The 16,617-nt window shown below is 43.9% G+C and overlaps 1 protein-coding gene across 3 annotated transcripts in view; it reads left to right on the top strand.

Annotated features, from left to right (window-relative positions):
* The window catches only part of TRANK1 (tetratricopeptide repeat and ankyrin repeat containing 1), a 78,010-nt gene that overhangs the window by 35,642 nt on the left and 25,751 nt on the right, over positions 1–16,617 (top strand). For all 3 annotated transcript variants that reach the window (XM_084754806.1, XM_084754807.1, XM_084754805.1), the window contains exons 8-11: positions 236–406; positions 10,366–10,620; positions 11,994–12,170; positions 12,932–15,805. In XM_084754806.1, the coding sequence (XP_084610932.1) occupies positions 236–406; positions 10,366–10,620; positions 11,994–12,170; positions 12,932–15,805 (3,477 nt within the window). The remainder of the gene's footprint in view (positions 1–235; positions 407–10,365; positions 10,621–11,993; positions 12,171–12,931; positions 15,806–16,617) is intronic.

The following is a 16,617-nucleotide window of genomic DNA, read 5'->3' as shown; positions in this document are numbered from 1 at the left end:
TGCCAAGGAGAGGGGAGAAAGGTAGAGAGGAGCGCACTTCTGAACCTCTTAAAAGCTATTGTCCTTCCCACTCCACACCAGGACTCCTTGCTTTGGGGGAGTTGGGTGGACTGCCCAAGGCTGTCATTTTAGGCTGCTTAAACCAGAGGGACCCCAGTCCCTTCAGCACTCATGGGGACATCTCCTTATGGAAGGAGCCATGAGCATCCCCCTTTCTCATTTTGGCCTGCTCTAGGACAAACTGAGGATGTGCAGATGCTCCTGAGCTTTGGAGCAGACCCTACTCTGCTAGATGGGCACGCTCGGTCTGTTGTGGATGTCCTGAAAAGGAACAAGAACTTCAGAGCCATTGAGAAAATCAACAGTCACCTGGAAAAGCTGGCTTCGGGTTCTAAAGGCCTATCAGGTACAGTGCCAATGAATCAACTTTTTTGTGGGGAGGTGTTGGAGAATTGGTTCTGTGACATTAGATGCAAATTGGTTTCTCTTTTCTTTGCATGTGTAGGTGGAAGTAAGACCTTTCCCCTCCAATGTTCAGGAAGTGTGTTTGTTTTGTAAATGCCGAATGAGATAACTCTCACAAGAGCATCTCTGATGTTCTTAGAGCTTGTCCAAGTGCACATTTGAACAGTGTAGGCGGCACCCCATATAACACATGGAAAAAGGAGGGAAGCCATGTAGAATAGGAGACAACCAAAAGTAAGCCGACTTCTAAGAAACAGTCACCGCTGACAATTCAAAATGGGTTTACATCTCTATTTCTCGACTGTTGATTGGGGAGACTGCTGTGTAAGATGGAGCAGATGGCTGTACCAGTTCTACTGCTGGACTTTTGTGTGATGCCATTTGTACCATTTATCTTTTATCCTTAATTCTTTAAAATTTCCCTGCTTAACCTATGGGTTGATTCTAAAATCGGAAACCAGTGGGTGGCATTTTCATGATAGTGTGATTGTTTAAGAGCTGCATGGCTGGGCCCACAGAAATGAATCACCAGTCGCCTTGAAACGGTTGCCCTGTCAATGTGACCCTCTTTAAGCAGTGGACCTAGGCCCCCACTTGTATGGAACCTAGTGGCAGTCTGATCTTCACGTGGGTCCCCTAGTAAGTCGAGTGAGTGCTGCCTGTGACATGGACTTTGCTGCCTGCTTTTGATCACTGTATCCTGACTGGGCTGCCTTGCCAGGCCTCAGGGGATAAGAATAAGGTCAGTCCTGATGTGACTTCTTGTGCTGGGGTTGGTGGGAGCGGCTCCCTTTTTCTGAGGAGAAGGGGAGCAGGGATTAGGGAAGAGGGTGGGAGGAAGGGACCAGGAGGAGAGGAAGGAGGGGGCTACAATCTGGATGTAAAGTGAATGTATAGATTAGAAATAAAATTTAAAGTTAAAAATAAAATAAACAATAAAGAGAGCCCCCCAAAAGTGGTGCAGTTTTAGAAGTGTAGATGGATTGTGTTCCTTATAGCTCTTATACTCATGTATGACTTTTATACTTACCTATAGATTTCTTTCTTGATTTGCAAGAGTACCCACTTGAGTTAAGTTTTTCATGGAGGAGGTATGGATGGTAAAATTAGGAGGTTTTTGAAAATGTCTTTATCTTTGTATTGATTGATAATTTGGGTATAGTTATTCCATCTTATTGATAGCAACTTTCTCTTCCCCACCACCTCTTGTACCTGTAATTAGACAGTGCTTTACCATCAGTCACCTGCTACCCTTTACAGGTAGCCTTTTCTGGCGTATTTGTGAATCCATAGCATCTTTAGACTTATACAATATTCTATAAATTTGTGTAACAACTTTGAAAAAATTGTTTCATTTTCTTCTAGCCCCTATTGCTACTGATTAGAAGTCTGATGTTAGTTATTTTGTTTGTTTTTCTAGAAAAATTTCTGGCCTTGAGTTCTGAAATTTCCTTGGGCTATATCAGGACGAATGTCTTTACTTATTCTTTTGTGGCACTTTCTGATTCATTTTAATATGTATTTCTTAGTTCAGGGAAAATATCTTCTCTCATTTTATTCCCCTCCAAATTTTTTCTACTACTAAATCATTGTCTAAGTTTCTTGCATTTGTGTGTCTCTACTTTCTCCTCACATATATATACTTAATTTAGTTTTTAATTTGGTCTTCAGCTTTTCCACTTGTAATTCCTTTGTTTTTAAATTTTGGAAAGCCATGTTTTTAATTTCTAAGAACTCTTTCTTGTTTTGATTATTTATCCTTTTCTTAAGATATTTTACTTTATGTGTATAAATATTTTGCATGCTTGCGGGTCTTTACGCCATGGAGTGCCTTCTGTCCTCAGAGGCCAGAAGAGAGCATTAGATCCACCAACACTGGAGTTACAGGTGGTTTTGAGTTGCTGTGTGGGTTGAACCCAGGTTCTCTAGCAGAGGAGCCATCTCTCCAGCCTGTTGCTCACTGTCATGGCTTATTGTTTTTATTTACCTTATCTTCTTGGAGTAAACTTCAGAATGTTATGTGTCTATATACATTTAAAGGTTGTCTTCCCACCCCCAAATTATTTGTGTTACTTTTGAGGTTTCTTGGTTCCTTTTCTTTCTTCTCTCTGGTGCTGTCACTTTCCTTTAACTCTCCCTTGATTTTTCTGTCATTTATATTTGTAAATGAGAGACTAGATTGATAACACATATGACATGGTTAGCATGTGTGCCCTGTAGACATTCAGGTTCCTTACAAAGACTCATTCCCTTGAGTGGGTAAATGAAGGCCACTGTAAGGACTGTGTGGCTGGGGATGGGGGCGTGTGATGCCATCTCAGGGCTATTGGAATTGCCAGAGTTTGACAAGATTTTTTTTTGAAAGATTTGCTTCTTATTTGTCTACAGGGTGTACGTGCATCATGTATATGTAGGGTCCCAAGAGTCTAGAAGAGAGTGTCAGATCCCCTTGAATTGGAGTTACAGGTGGCTGGGAGCCAATGTGTTGGCACTGGAAATCAGACCTGAGTCCTCTTGAAAAGCAATACGTATTCTTTACCCCCGAGCCAGCTCTTCAGCTTCCATAAAGCCGTTTTTTATGTTGAGAAGATTGTTTTAAGTTTTACGTATTACTTTAAATATTTCTTCTGTTGTGTTATTGACGCCATGATAATAATAAAAGCCAAATGTATTTGTAGAGTCTCAATCCCTCCTCCTACCCGAGGATGTTCAAACCTCAGACTGTCACATACCAAGTTTTGTTTTTAAATATATTCATGTTTTAAGAAATTGAGACTTTTCCCCCTGTAGGGCAGTGTAATTAACCAACCATTGTAACATGCTTTCTGATAACTTGTTTATATAATGTCAGTTTCATAATGGTCTTCACAATTTTAGAAATCTAAAGTAACCAAACTATGAATTGTGAAGTTTTAAATAATAACAAAAAAGGACCATTAGTAGATGGGAAGTGGCTGACGTGTTTACAAAATTGTTATTAATTGTCTTAATCCTAGAATAGCTTGGATATTGTTTTTTAATGGATTCTTTTAATATCATCTAACATGAAAGATGTCTCATCTGAGACACTTTATTTTATCCATTTTTTGTGATGCTGGGATTGGAACGCAGGGCCTTGTCTTTGCTAAGCAGTGCTCTTCCTCTGAGCCACCCCTAACGCCAAGATAGCCTTCTTCCTGCTCTTCTCTGACATTAATTAAGTAGCCTGGTTTTGAACTAAGAGACAAAGCTCAATGGAATCTATGCTGGTCTCCATTGTACTCATCAGGGTTAAGTTGTACTTGCTGCTGGCAGAAAAGGATGCACAAGAGGAATATGCAATATGCACAAGAGGAATATGCAATATTCCAAGATTGCTAGCTGGTTTCCCAGGGAGTCTGGCTGACAGTGACTGCAGTTCAGTTCAACGCCCCAGCTCTCATTGGCCCCAGCTCTCATTGGCCCCAACTCTCATTGGCTGCAGCTCTCATTGGCCCCAGCTCTCATTGGCCCCAGCTCTCATTGGCCCCAGCTCCATTGGCCCCAGTTCTCATTGGCCCCAGCTCTCATTGGCCCCAGCTCTCATTGGCCCCAGCTCCATTGGCCCCAGTTCTCATTGGCCCCAGCTCTCATTGGTCCCAGCTCTCATTGGCCCCAACTCTCATTGGCTGCAGCTCTCATTGGCCCCAGCTCTCATTGGCCCCAGCTCTCATTGGCCCCAGCTCCATTGGCCCCAGTTCTCATTGGCCCCAGCTCTCATTGGCCCCAGCTCTCATTGGCCCCAGCTCCATTGGCCCCAGTTCTCATTGGCCCCAGCTCTCATTGGCCCCAACTCTCATTGGCTCCAGCTTTCATTGGCCCCAGCTCTCATTGGCCCCAGCTCTCATTGGACCTAGTTCTCATTGGCTCCAGTTCTCATTGGCTCCAGCTCTCATTGGCTCCAGCTCTCATTGGCCCTAGTTCTCATTGGCTCCAGCTCTCATTGGCCCCAGCTCTCATTGGCTCCAGCTCGAGTGTTTAGGAACTTTGAGCACAAAGAAGGTATTTCTTGCTATGCTGAAGGAATAGTGAAAGTCAATAGAGAAACACAAAATTAGTAGTGAAAATAAAATTCCCAACAGCGTACAATCAAAAAAGAAAAGGAAGTCAGGGGCAAGAAGGGACTGTAACTTGAGTGCTCTTGTTTTGACCAAAGTTCTGCCCTTTAAAGCTCTATCCTTGAATGTAATTCTGAGTAGGGTGATGTAGCACATGGTCCCATTGAATGTATATAGCTATGTGGAGTTGTATATATTTATTTTTTAAGGATTTTTCCAATTGAACAATTTTAAAAACTAAAGTGAGAGTGGCCTGTTTTTCTAGATCGTCTCTGTGTAATATAAGGTCTGAGGAGATGGAGTGTGCTGCATTGCTTCAGTCTCACACGGTAGCCCTTAGTCACCATGGCCATTAGTGTAGGGCGTATGTAGCTGGAGGGCTGAATATTTACTTTTGTTTAGTTAGCTTTTATGTAAGAAAGTTAGTGGTCACTTAATCTGGCTAATTTTACATTTTAGCCCTTCAAGAGGCCTTCCTAATAGAGCAATGTTGAAAAGTTGGAAGAACCGAAGGGACAGGGTGTTGGGGTACCGGCATGAAGATGAAACTAGCTTTGCTTATGTGAGCCTGGCCTCCTCATTTTCATCCCTTGTGAGGACAAATAAAAGTAGTAGCTTGTGGAGGCTCCACCCCTAGGTTGCTTGTAGCTTCATCTTGATCAGTCTGATGTGGTAAGTGTTGGTTGTTATACATGTGTCCTGAGCTCTACACTGTTAGGACAGAATTAGAATTGTTCATTTGCTTATTTTTGTTTCATTGTATTTGGTTTATTTGTTTGTTTTTTGCAAGTGGATGAATGAAAAAGCATACAGAATAGGATTAGTGGCACGTTCTCCATTTGCACTTTCTGAAAGTCACGTGCCCTGTTCGCTGCAGATGCTGCTGCTCTCTGTGGACAGCGTGGTCTTTGGCATGACGTGAGAAACAAATGATTTTTCTAAATGTTTCTACTGCTCTCAAGACCAGAGATTCCTCAATTTTATATGCACATATGTGCATGCAAATTTTGGTTTGAGAAGTTCAGAGGGGACTCTGGATTTTGCAGTTCTCACTAGTCACTAGGGAATTAAAGCTTTGTTGCTCAAAGCTTTAGTCTTAGTCAGTGAAGATTATAAAATTGTCTTGGTGGCCACCAGCAGATGGCACCATGTCCATTTACTCTGGTTGCTGTTGCTAGGCCTTTTCTTAGGACCGGGAATAATCTTTATCTGCTGCTGCCAGGGCTCTCCCAGCTTCCTGAGGCTTTGCCTGCTGAGGAGCTGGCTGCTTCTGCTATGCTCTTTCACCACCAGAGGGTGCTTCTTCTCATCTAGTGCAGGCTGAGGCATTGACCTAGGATGTCAGTTATAGTTTCCTCTTTTTTGTAAGCCAGTATTTTAAAGAAAATGCATGATATATATGAAAGAAAATACTAATATTCTACAGATTCACCTACTAGGAAAACTTAATGTATCTGTGAACTGTTCATTTAGTCTTTTATTTTAAGTGTAGTTACAGGTTTTTCTTTTATAAAATGGGATTGATATGTTAGATTGATGCTCAAATTGAATGTAATAAAACCTAGGAGTTTGTCTTTTATACCTTGAGTGATAGACTTCAGGTAAAACTGAAGTCTCCTTTTGTAATGATTTATGTCTATTTTAGATGAGTACTGAGCTCTGTTGCAATTTCAACTTTAACTTTGATTCCAAGCATTTTTAAATCTATATTTGGTAAATATAATTACTGTAGAAAATTTGTGAAGGTGGAGTTTTGTATAACAATGCCAATCTATTGTTAATTATACTTTGGTGTATTTTTATTCTGTTTTTCTTGCTTTTGTTTCAGGTAGTAGTCATCTTTTTAAAAATGTCATTACAGGACTCAAGCAACTTCGTTTTCTGATGTTTCTTTCATCTCTTACTAAGCTTGTGGAAAATCTTAAAAAGAATAGAAAAGTTAGATAATAAAAAGGTACATAGGGACATTATTTGTCACATTTACAATGCCCCTTCTAAGCTGGGTGCGGTGGTACATGCCTTTAATCCCTGCACTCTGGAGGCAGAGGCAGGTAAATTGCTATGAGTTCAGGACAGCTAAGGCTACACAGAGAAGCCCTGTCTCAAAAAAACAAAACAAAAACAAACAAACAAAAACCCCAAAACCAAACAAACAAAAAATAATGCCCCTTCTAAGCATTCTGTACTGTTTATAACCTTTTATTACTCCCTCCTCCTCCCCACATGCTAGAGGCTTTCCAGTCTTTAACTACGTTCCTAACTAGTCTGTCTCATGCAGTCATGTTTATTATACACTTTTATTTCTTTGTTTGTGTTTATTTTCATGTGACTTTTATGTTAAACTAATTTTCCTGGGAGAAAAATGATCTTTCGAAAGGCTTTTAAAGGTATTGTGTATGTAAACAAGTAACAAACTTCTGTCAGCCTGGTAGGAAAGGAAATGCTTTTTTAAAAAGGGTCCTGTTCCTTTTTTTTCCTAGACTGTGGACTTTCAGTGTAGTCATAGGTTTTAGGATGCAGGTAAGAGGCAAAGTTCAGTAGTGCTAGCCAGTCTCCAAAGCACCATGCATATATTCTATCTCAGCATGGGCTTCCAGGCAGGTGATATGGGGTCTTTGACAAGTGGTTGCTCATGCTCCTTAAAGTTTTTCAATAAAAGTTGTGCTGTAATAATTTTTTATATGCCATAGTCATTTCTCTCTTCTGAGGATATTGGCTGAGGTTGGTGTATAGGCTATTGCAGAAAGCATTTGTTTTATTTCTGAGAAAGTCAGGAAACTATTCTAACAGAACATTAGATGACAAACTCTAGGTAATTATGGAATGTTTTAGGTTTGAAGTAGTTAAAGTTTAGCATTTAAAAAATTGGACCTGGCACACCTTTGACCCCAGCATTCAGACAGGCTGATTTCTGTGAGTTCGAGACCAGCCTGGGATACACAATGAGACCCTGTCTCAAAAAACAAAGCAAAGCAAAACAAAACAACAACAACAACCAACAGGACTGGAGGTGTAGCTCACTGGTGGAATGCTTACCTAACAAGTATAAGGCCCTGAGTTCAGTCCCTAGCCCTACAAGAATTGGGTTCATAAGAATGAGATGTGTGAATTTTACTGAGAATTCACAAAAGGGTGGCTGGAGAAACCCCAGATGCCTTTCAGGATATGCAGCACATCACAGTGGACACAGCTGAAGCTTTGCACTGGAATCTGCTCCACTATTAGCCAGATGTGTGACCTTTTTCTGGCACTGGCACCTTGCCTTTTATTTTTATTTTTGTCTCAGCTAAGAGCCAACTGCATAATGTATCCAGTCTGTTTCTTCCCTCACTAACATGCTCAAGCCCAGTAGCTGTTAGAGTGAGGTTATGTAAGTTGGATTGCATATAAGGTCAGCCAAGTTTTCTTTATCAGTTAGTGTATCAAGGATAAATGGCAGGTCCCAATCTAGGATGAGACCACCTTCTCTGAGATCTTTTAGTTGCAAACATTTGGGCAAATGACATTGAGGGAGCCTTTGAGCTTAGGACTTCATTGCACTGAACTGTCCTCATGTAAACTCATTCAAGGTTGTGAAAGTCAAACTTCAATTATTGGAGTCTGGCAAAACTTCTGCCAAAGGCTACAAAGTAGGAATGCTATTTCTTGAAAGTCCTTTGCATTTCATGTGCCATGGCCTTAGATCTCTTGACTTCTCTGAGGCTCGGTGTGCTGCTGTGCTTCCTCTGGCTAGCCCCAACCCCACCTCCTCTGCAACTCAAATTGGCTTCAGGTGTTTTAAAAAATATTTTTGACTTATATGCTAGAAATGACACAGTTGGCTTCATTGTCACCTGGATCTATTGTCTTCCATCTTCAACTCAGCCTGTCTGGCCAGCTTTCATCTTAGACTTTCAGTGGAACCAGATCCAGATCTCTAGCCTCTGACTTATCCAACATGTTTGGATCTATGGACCCATATCCCTCTTAAAGCATTTGAGTAACCCACCCCCAGGCCTCACTCTTGATGAAACAGAGGACCAAGGACTGTGATCAGGAGGGCAGTTTTGACTGACTCAGGCCTGATTCTTTTACCCTCAGAAGGAGGTGTGCTGCTATCAGAAGATATGAGCAGATTCTGAAGGTCAGAACTGCAAATGTTTGTTTTAAAAGTTTGCCTTTATACTTTTGTTCTGATCCTTGTTAAAGTAAGATGATAGGCTAACTTATATTAAATTTCTCTTGTATTAAAATGAATATTAGCCGTGTGCAGTGATGCACACTTGTAATCTCAGAACTCTGGGAGGCAGAGGCAGGTGGATCTCTGAATTTGAGGCCAGCCTGGTCTACAAAGTGAGTCCAGAACAGCCAGGGCTGCACAGAGAAACCCTGACTCAAACACCCCTCTCCCCAAAAAAAACCAAAATGAAGAAGAAGAAGAAGAAGAAGAAGAAGAAGAAGAAGAAGAAGAAGAAGAAGAAGAAGAAGAATCATTTCAAAGAGTCAGGAAAAGATTGGAAGCAAAGTCCAACAAGTGCAAATGAACTTTATTTTATTTGGGTAATTTCTCATTTCTCCCATCTGCTCTAGTTAGAGGAGAAGGAATCACAGGAACCTTTTTACACTGGTTTATTCTTATGCAGCTTTCCCAGTGATGGGACTGTCAGACCAAGTACAGAATGCCCAATATATTTGAATTTCAGATAAACATTTTTTCAGTGTAAATATATCCCCAGTATTATATGAGCTTTACTAAAAAATGTCTGTTCATTTGAAATTCAAATTTAGCCAAGAGCAGTGGCACATATCTGTATTCAATACCAGCAGTTTAGGAGTCTGAGGCAGGAGGATTTTTTAGTTCAAGGCCTGTCTGGGTTACATAGTGCATTCAAAGTCAGCCTGTGCAACTTAGTGAGACCCTGCCTCAATATACTTTTTAAAAAAGGCCCAGGAGTATAGCTCAATGGTAATGCCTACCTATATGACCAGTGCTGTGGGTTCCATCCCTAGTGCCACAACAGAAGGGGTGGATTGAGGGAGGGATGCCGGGAAAGAAAAGAAAAGGAAGGAAGGAATTAAAATTAACTGACATTCTTTTTTGTAATTTTAAAATTATATTAATTTCTTTATTGATACATGTACCAGTTTGCATGTAGAGGTCAGAGGCCATGCCAAGGCGGGAGGCATTCCTTCCACCATGTGCATCCTTGAGATCAAACTCAAATTGTAAGGTTGGTGCCAAGTGTCTTTCCCCACTGGCAGTCCTTTTACTGAGGGACCTATTTAAATATTTTCTAACATTAAGACTCACCAACATCATGAAAGGGGATAGTTGCTAGCTTGTCTTTAGATATAGGGGTCAGACAGAAATACTGATGACAGTTAGGGACTGGAGACTAAGGCATCTTCTGTTTCATCACTAATGCCTTGTGGATTTTCAGCTCTTTTCTCCTGTTTCTCCATAATTCCCAGTGTTTATGAACAGAGTATAATCTCAATGTTCTGAAAAATTGACGGCAGACCTTTTCTAACTTGAGTATTTGCCCCAAACCAAGCATAATTTCTTCAACTACATCTTAATTCTGGACTCTGGGCTCTGTCTTCTTCATGGGCATTTTCAGTCTTGGTCCTGGAGCGTCTGAGTTAGGGCATGCTCTGATGTTCATTCATGGTTAAGTAACTTATCCAGAGAAATCCATTATTCCTTCATAAACCTTCCACAGTGCTTAAAACTATTGGTTTATAAACCATTTTAATTATGTATATATGTTGGGTTTTAGTTGGGTGGGGAAGAGAAATCATATGAACCCATTTTTGCAATATAGTTTATTCTTATTTTTGAAAGAAATTTCTGCTGGCCTGGTTTGTGGCATTAACCGAGAGTGTGCCAACACCTTCATCAAATTCTTACTGGAGAGACAAAAGTGGCCTGAAGTACTTGTGCTGCTCACACGCAAAGCCAGTGGGCAGCCTCATCTCAGAAATGGCCTCGTCAAAAACTGTGACCTCTCCGACTTGGACATCTGTACCGTGATTCCCCATCTCAGCTCCTGGGACCAGAGGAAGACCCAGCTTCTGAGCGGCCTGATTGACAGTGGAGGTGAGTGTGTCTGTTGGTTGTCTGGACAGTCTCCACTACAGCCGAGCTCTCCCTGCCTTTAGAGAAACCAGTTAAGGTGAATTGCCTAGGGGAACGCTGCATTCTTGTAAATTCTAGTTAGTCCTTTTCTACTTTTCTCTTAAGTGGGAAGCACCATGCATGTGGAGGGTCTTTGCTCTGGCTTAGTCAACTCTACTTGGCTAAACGTTCTTCTGCCCTGGATGTACCATGTGGCCCTTTGTCCACTCTTTGACATTCTTTCCTAATCGGTGGACTGGGATTTTAGGATGCTTGTTTATAGAGAAATAGCCAAGTAGGTCGTGAGTGGAAACGTTGGATGCTCCAGTAAGAGCCCTGGTTGGCTGTGTGTCTGGAATGTGCAGGACATTGTGTTAGACTGGATTTCATTTTAAGCAATAATTTAGAGATACCAGCCTCTTCCTATTGGTCTTCTCCACATCACTGTTCTTGTCCAGTAGGCATGTGGCTGAGCAGCTGTTGCACTCTCACCCATTTGTAAACTGGGAATAGCAATAGCCTACATTTCTTAGAGCTGCTCTGCATGTTAAATGAGCTTGTGTGTGCAGGGTTTTGGAAGAGACCTTGGCTGTGTGGTTTTCTCCTTTGTGTGGGGGCCCTTCACAAAGAGTAGTAACACAGTGGTCCTCAGCTTTCAAAGTGCTGCATACAGCACAGAGCCTCCAGGTCCTGGCTCCACTCACAGGGAGATGGAGTGCTTTTTACAGTTATTTCTTAAGCCTCTTCCTAGTGTGAGCTGCTATCTCAGAAACTACTGCTGTGACGGAATTCCTGTTTTATTCTCTGATTCAGCCAATATTCACAGAGCATCTCCAGCATCAGGTGCTAGTACGGCAGGGCTGCAGATTTACAGGAGTGGGCTGCCTCCAGGTGGAGGTTATGGAGGCTGCAGTGCAAAAAGGGAGTGTGGACTGAGCTCAAAAGGGGGTGAGGTGGTGAGTGGAGTGGAGGTGTGTCAGGGAGGGGAGAAGCAAAGAGTTAGGAAGTAGGCTCAGCGCCTGACTCCTGACGCTGCCAGGCAGATGGTGTTAGGAAGCAAAGCATCAAGGTTTCCAGTGTTCCTGTACCCTGTCCTCGTTCTGTGGTAGCAACTGTGGTCCTTGGTAGGCTCAGAAGAGGGACAGGAGAGATGGGAGGGCCATGGCCAGAGAACGTGACCCTTGAGGAGCAGGGGTTTCCCTGAGGGCCCAGGAAGCCTTGCTGCTGGGAAAGGTGGGGGAGAGCATCGTGGAAGTGAGATAAGCACCTTCCCCTGCTCACTAGCGAGGCTTCGCCTCCTGCCAGGGTCTTGATGCTGTCTCTTCTGCCTCTCCTCCCCTTCTACTCCCTCCCAGCACTGCCCGAGGGTCTCCAAGAGAGCCAGGACAGGCCCCTTCTCATGTGCCTGAGACATGAGGACTTCGACTTGGCTTTTCTTCTCTTGACCAAGGGTGCAGACCCCCGTAGTGTTTCTCTCGTGGAAGGTGACACACCTTTGCATGCAGCACTCCACATCTTTCTGGACATCAATGGTAAGCTGCCTTCTCCTCCTTTTTTCTTTTCTTTTCTTTTCTTTTTGGTTTTTCAAGACAGGGTTTCTCTGTGTAGCCTTGGTTGTCCTGGACTAGAGTGTAGTCCAGACTGGCCTTGAGCTTGCAGAGATTCTACTGCCTCTGCCTCCCCAAGTCGAGCGCTGCCATGCCTGGCTTGGTAAGCCTCTTCCTTAAGCAGTCTGTTTCTAGAGGAGGAAACTGGATATTAGAACTGGTGCTTTTTCTCTTATCTGGAAAAGAGCCATCTGAAAAAGGCCTATTTCCTGACCAGACCTGCTCACATATCCTGGCCTATTACCCAGGGCATGATGGGAAGAAGTAACATTGTACACTGTGATAAATGATCAGATTATAGTGTGTGGGGGCTGAAGTTCTAAACTTTGCTGTAAGTAGCTTACAAATACTTTCCACATGTTTTCATCATTTTTCAAGAATCTTGACTTATAGGATCTTGCTATAAGATCGTCAAGCAATTTTAGGAGATAACATTGATTGCTGGGCTGGCAGTTATTTGTTGACAGTGGCTATGTAATGCATGGCGTCTGCTTACTGGTTGCCACTATACCCTCCTGATTGTGATAACCAATGGCTGTTGAAAACACTGGGTCATTTAATGAGTATCACACCTTTGGAGAAGATCAGTGTTGTGTGATCGTTCAAACTGGCACTGCTTTTATACCCAGTGCTGTCCCCTGGGAATAATGGCTTTACACTCACAGGATTCTGTTTGTGTCTTTCAGCTGACATTGGCTTTAACTTCCTCAGCCACCTGTTGGACTTATTTTTGTCCAACCCTACTGAATTTTACTACCTTAATCCTAACGTCCAAGACAGCAATGGGAACACGTTGATGCACCTCCTCTTCCAGAAGGGCATGCTGAAGCGCACGAGGAAGCTGATCGACCTGCTGGTGAAGTTTGACATCAACTTCAACCTGAAGAACAAGGCAGGCAAAGGTGTCAGGCATCGGATTAAGAAGAATGATGCTCTGCTTTTGGCTTGGAACAAAGCGCTGACAGAGAGCAGGCGGAAGAACCGACAAGACCCTGCGGCCCACCTCGGGAGGCTCTCTAGGCCTTCTGCCCCCGGCCATATGTCTCAGCTCAAGTCCCAGACTTCCTTCAAGTCTCTGCCAAATGGTGCCACTGACAAAACCCTTTCCAAGGGGGTCACAGAGATTCTTCCTGATGTGCAGGTAACCAGGCAGGAGCCTGAAGCCACCAGGACACGTTCGTTGAGAGACCGCCTTGTACAAGACATAACAGTTCTGATCCAGCAGGTTGAGCTAGATGTGTCTCTTCCAGATGACTATCCCCAGCGAGCATCTCTCAAGGTAGCAGCTGGCACAGAAGGAAAGAAAGATAAACTCCAGAGGGCCCAGAGTGTGGGGAGTGCTGGCTGCAGTAGAAACAACCCTATTGCCTCTGAGACTGGGGATGGGCATGCTCAGGCAGGCCCAGGGGCCTCACAGCTTGTTCCTGTTGCTAATGGGTTGGGAGTGGCCAGTGAGAGTCAGGACAACTGGACCATGCAGGAGATTCAGGGCTGTCTGCAGGACTTCGATAACATGACCTGGGAGATTGAGTGCACTTCAGAAATGCTGAAGAAGCTGTCCAGTAAGGTTGTGACCAAAGTAATAAAGAAGAAAATAATCCTTGCCATCCAGCAGCTGGGGAATGGTGAGTGGACCCAGGGCTTGCAGAAGCGGCTGAAGCACTCAAAAGGAAACATCCAGCTCTTTGAAGCGAAGCTGGACAAAGGCGCCAGGATGCTGTGGGAGCTTGCCATTGACTTCTCTGCTCGGTGCAGTGAGAACTCTGAGAAAATTATGGGTATGGAGCGGAACTCATACTCCCTGGAAAGATCAGGGCGGGTCTATACAGAAATCATCCGCATCTGGGACATTGTCTTAGATCACTGCAAGCTGTCAGATTCCATCATGGCCATCTGCAGCGCCTACACCCGGGGCTTATCCTGTGTCCTTCGAAAGAAGCTGAAGGGTATCAACAAAGGGCAGGTGTCAGCCAACATGAAAATCCAGAAGCGAATACCCCGCTGCTATGTGGAAGATACAGAGGCCAAGAAGAGTACAGAGCAAGTAGATCCTGAGTACTTTCCCCCAGCCAGTGCTGTGGAGACAGAGTACAGCATCATGAAGTTCCACAGCTTCAGCACAAACATGGCCTTGAACATCCTCAATGACATGACGGCAACGGTGGAGTATCCATTCCGAGTGGGTGAGCTTGAGTACGCTGTGATTGACCTCAACCCCAGGCCCCTAGAGCCCATCATCCTCATTGGGCGAAGTGGCACTGGGAAAACAACCTGTTGCTTGTACAGGCTTTGGAAGAAATTCCATGTTTACTGGGAGAAAGCTGAGCAGGCAGGAAGCCCATTGCTGTCCAAACAGATCTTGCCAAAGAGAAGGTTGGAAGTAGAACCGGGGAAAGAAGGTCCCAGTCGGGAGGAAGAAGAGGAGGAAGAGGAGGTCCCCATCAGACTGGAGACAGCAGATAGTATAGATGAGGAGCAGGAGAGTGACGCCTGTGCAGGAGGAGCCACAGTGGAGCCAGCAGGGGACAGCCAAGGAGCAGAAGGATCTATGCCAGGACAGCCACACCAGCTGGAGCATCTACACCAGATCTTTGTGACCAAGAACCATGTCCTGTGCCAGGAAGTGCAAAGGAATTTTATTGAGCTCTCCAAGTCTACCAAGGCCACCAGTCACTACAAGCCACTGGACCCCAGTGTCCACAAACTCCAGGACCTGAGGGATGAGAACTTCCCTTTGTTCGTCACTTCCAAACAGCTGCTCCTCCTTCTCGATGCCTCTCTGCCAAAACCATTTTTTCTGAGAAACGAAGATGGAAGCTTAAAAAGAACCATTGTAGGATGGTCCACTCAGGAAGAGTTTAGCATCCCCAGCTGGGAAGAAGATGATGAAGAGATTGAGGCTGATGGGAACTATAGTGAGGAGGAGAAAGCTACAGAAGCACATGCAGGTGATAGTGATCCCCGGGTATATGTGACATTTGAGGTGTTCACCAATGAGATATGGCCCAAAATGATCAAAGGGAGAAGTTCTTACAACCCAGCACTGATTTGGAAAGAGATAAAGTCATTTCTGAAGGGTTCTTTTGAGGCTCTTAGTTGTCCTCATGGGAGACTGACTGAAGAAGCCTATAAGAAATTGGGGAGGAAACGATCCCCCAATTTCAAGGAAGATCGGAGTGAGATCTACAGCCTCTTCTGCCTGTATCAGCAGATCAGGTCCCAGAAAGGGTATTTTGATGAAGAAGATGTCCTGTACAACCTCTCCTGGAGGCTGTCGAAGCTCAGGGTACTCCCCTGGTCCATCCATGAGCTCTATGGTGATGAGATTCAGGACTTCACCCAAGCGGAGCTAGCATTGCTGATGAAATGCATCAACGACCCCAATGCCATGTTCCTCACTGGAGACACTGCCCAAAGCATCATGAAGGGTGTGGCCTTCCGCTTCAGTGACCTGCTCTCTCTGTTCCACTATGCCAGCAGAAACACAGTAGACAAGCAGTGTGCTGTCCGAAAGCCCAAGAGGATCCATCAGCTGTATCAGAATTACAGATCTCACTCAGGTACCTCAGGCTTTTGGCTCACCTGTTGGGGAGGGGCTGGAGCATTGTCCTCAGGTGGTGTCTTATCAGAAGTAAGAACTCGTAAGAACATATTAGTTTGTTACTAAATATGCTCACAGAAGAGAACTTAGGGTTTTTGCCACCACTCATCTGTAAGTAGATCATTGAAAGTGTGGTTTGATAGACATGAATCTTAAGTGACTGTGTTTCCTCGAGTTTCCATGATGCAGAGACATTTCAGGTGAGCATTTAAAGTGTTGCGGAAACCTTTGCTAACTAACACTCCTTTGTAGGAGCACCAGTCATCTGGCCAGGCTCCATTGGCTCTAACCTGATAGAAACTGTTGACGACCAGGAGCTCCTTGTGGGTCATCTTCAGCGGCTTTTGTGTCTCAGCATCTTACAGTAGTAGGAAGTGACAGCAGGCGGGAGCAGCAGCAGATGGCGCTGCTGACTGGCGCAGAAGTCCTGCAGGCATTAGCTAGTAGGACCGTTAGCTCTACAAGTGCTACAGCTCTTGTGTAGGCCTGGGAAGTCAGAATTAATTTCTTTCTTCTTTTAACTTGAAATTTAAAAAATTAAAATATAAGGATACCATTTGCCCTTAATTATATTCCCCCAGACCCTCCCATGAACCCCTTTTCCTTCTCAAATTCATGGCCTCTTTTTCTTTCATTATTATTGTTTCTCTCTCTCTCTCTCTCTCTCTCTCTCTCTCTCTCTCTCTCTCTCTCTCTCTCTCTCTCTCCTCAGTCTGTTGTTTGCATGTGTATGTTTTCAGGGCTGACCACTTGATATTGGATAACCGAGTA

Source organism: Acomys minous (assembly GCF_964271855.1).
Source record: "Acomys minous genome assembly, chromosome: 13".
Lineage (NCBI taxonomy): Eukaryota > Metazoa > Chordata > Mammalia > Rodentia > Muridae > Acomys > Acomys minous.
This window is presented reverse-complemented; position numbering and strand designations above follow the sequence as displayed.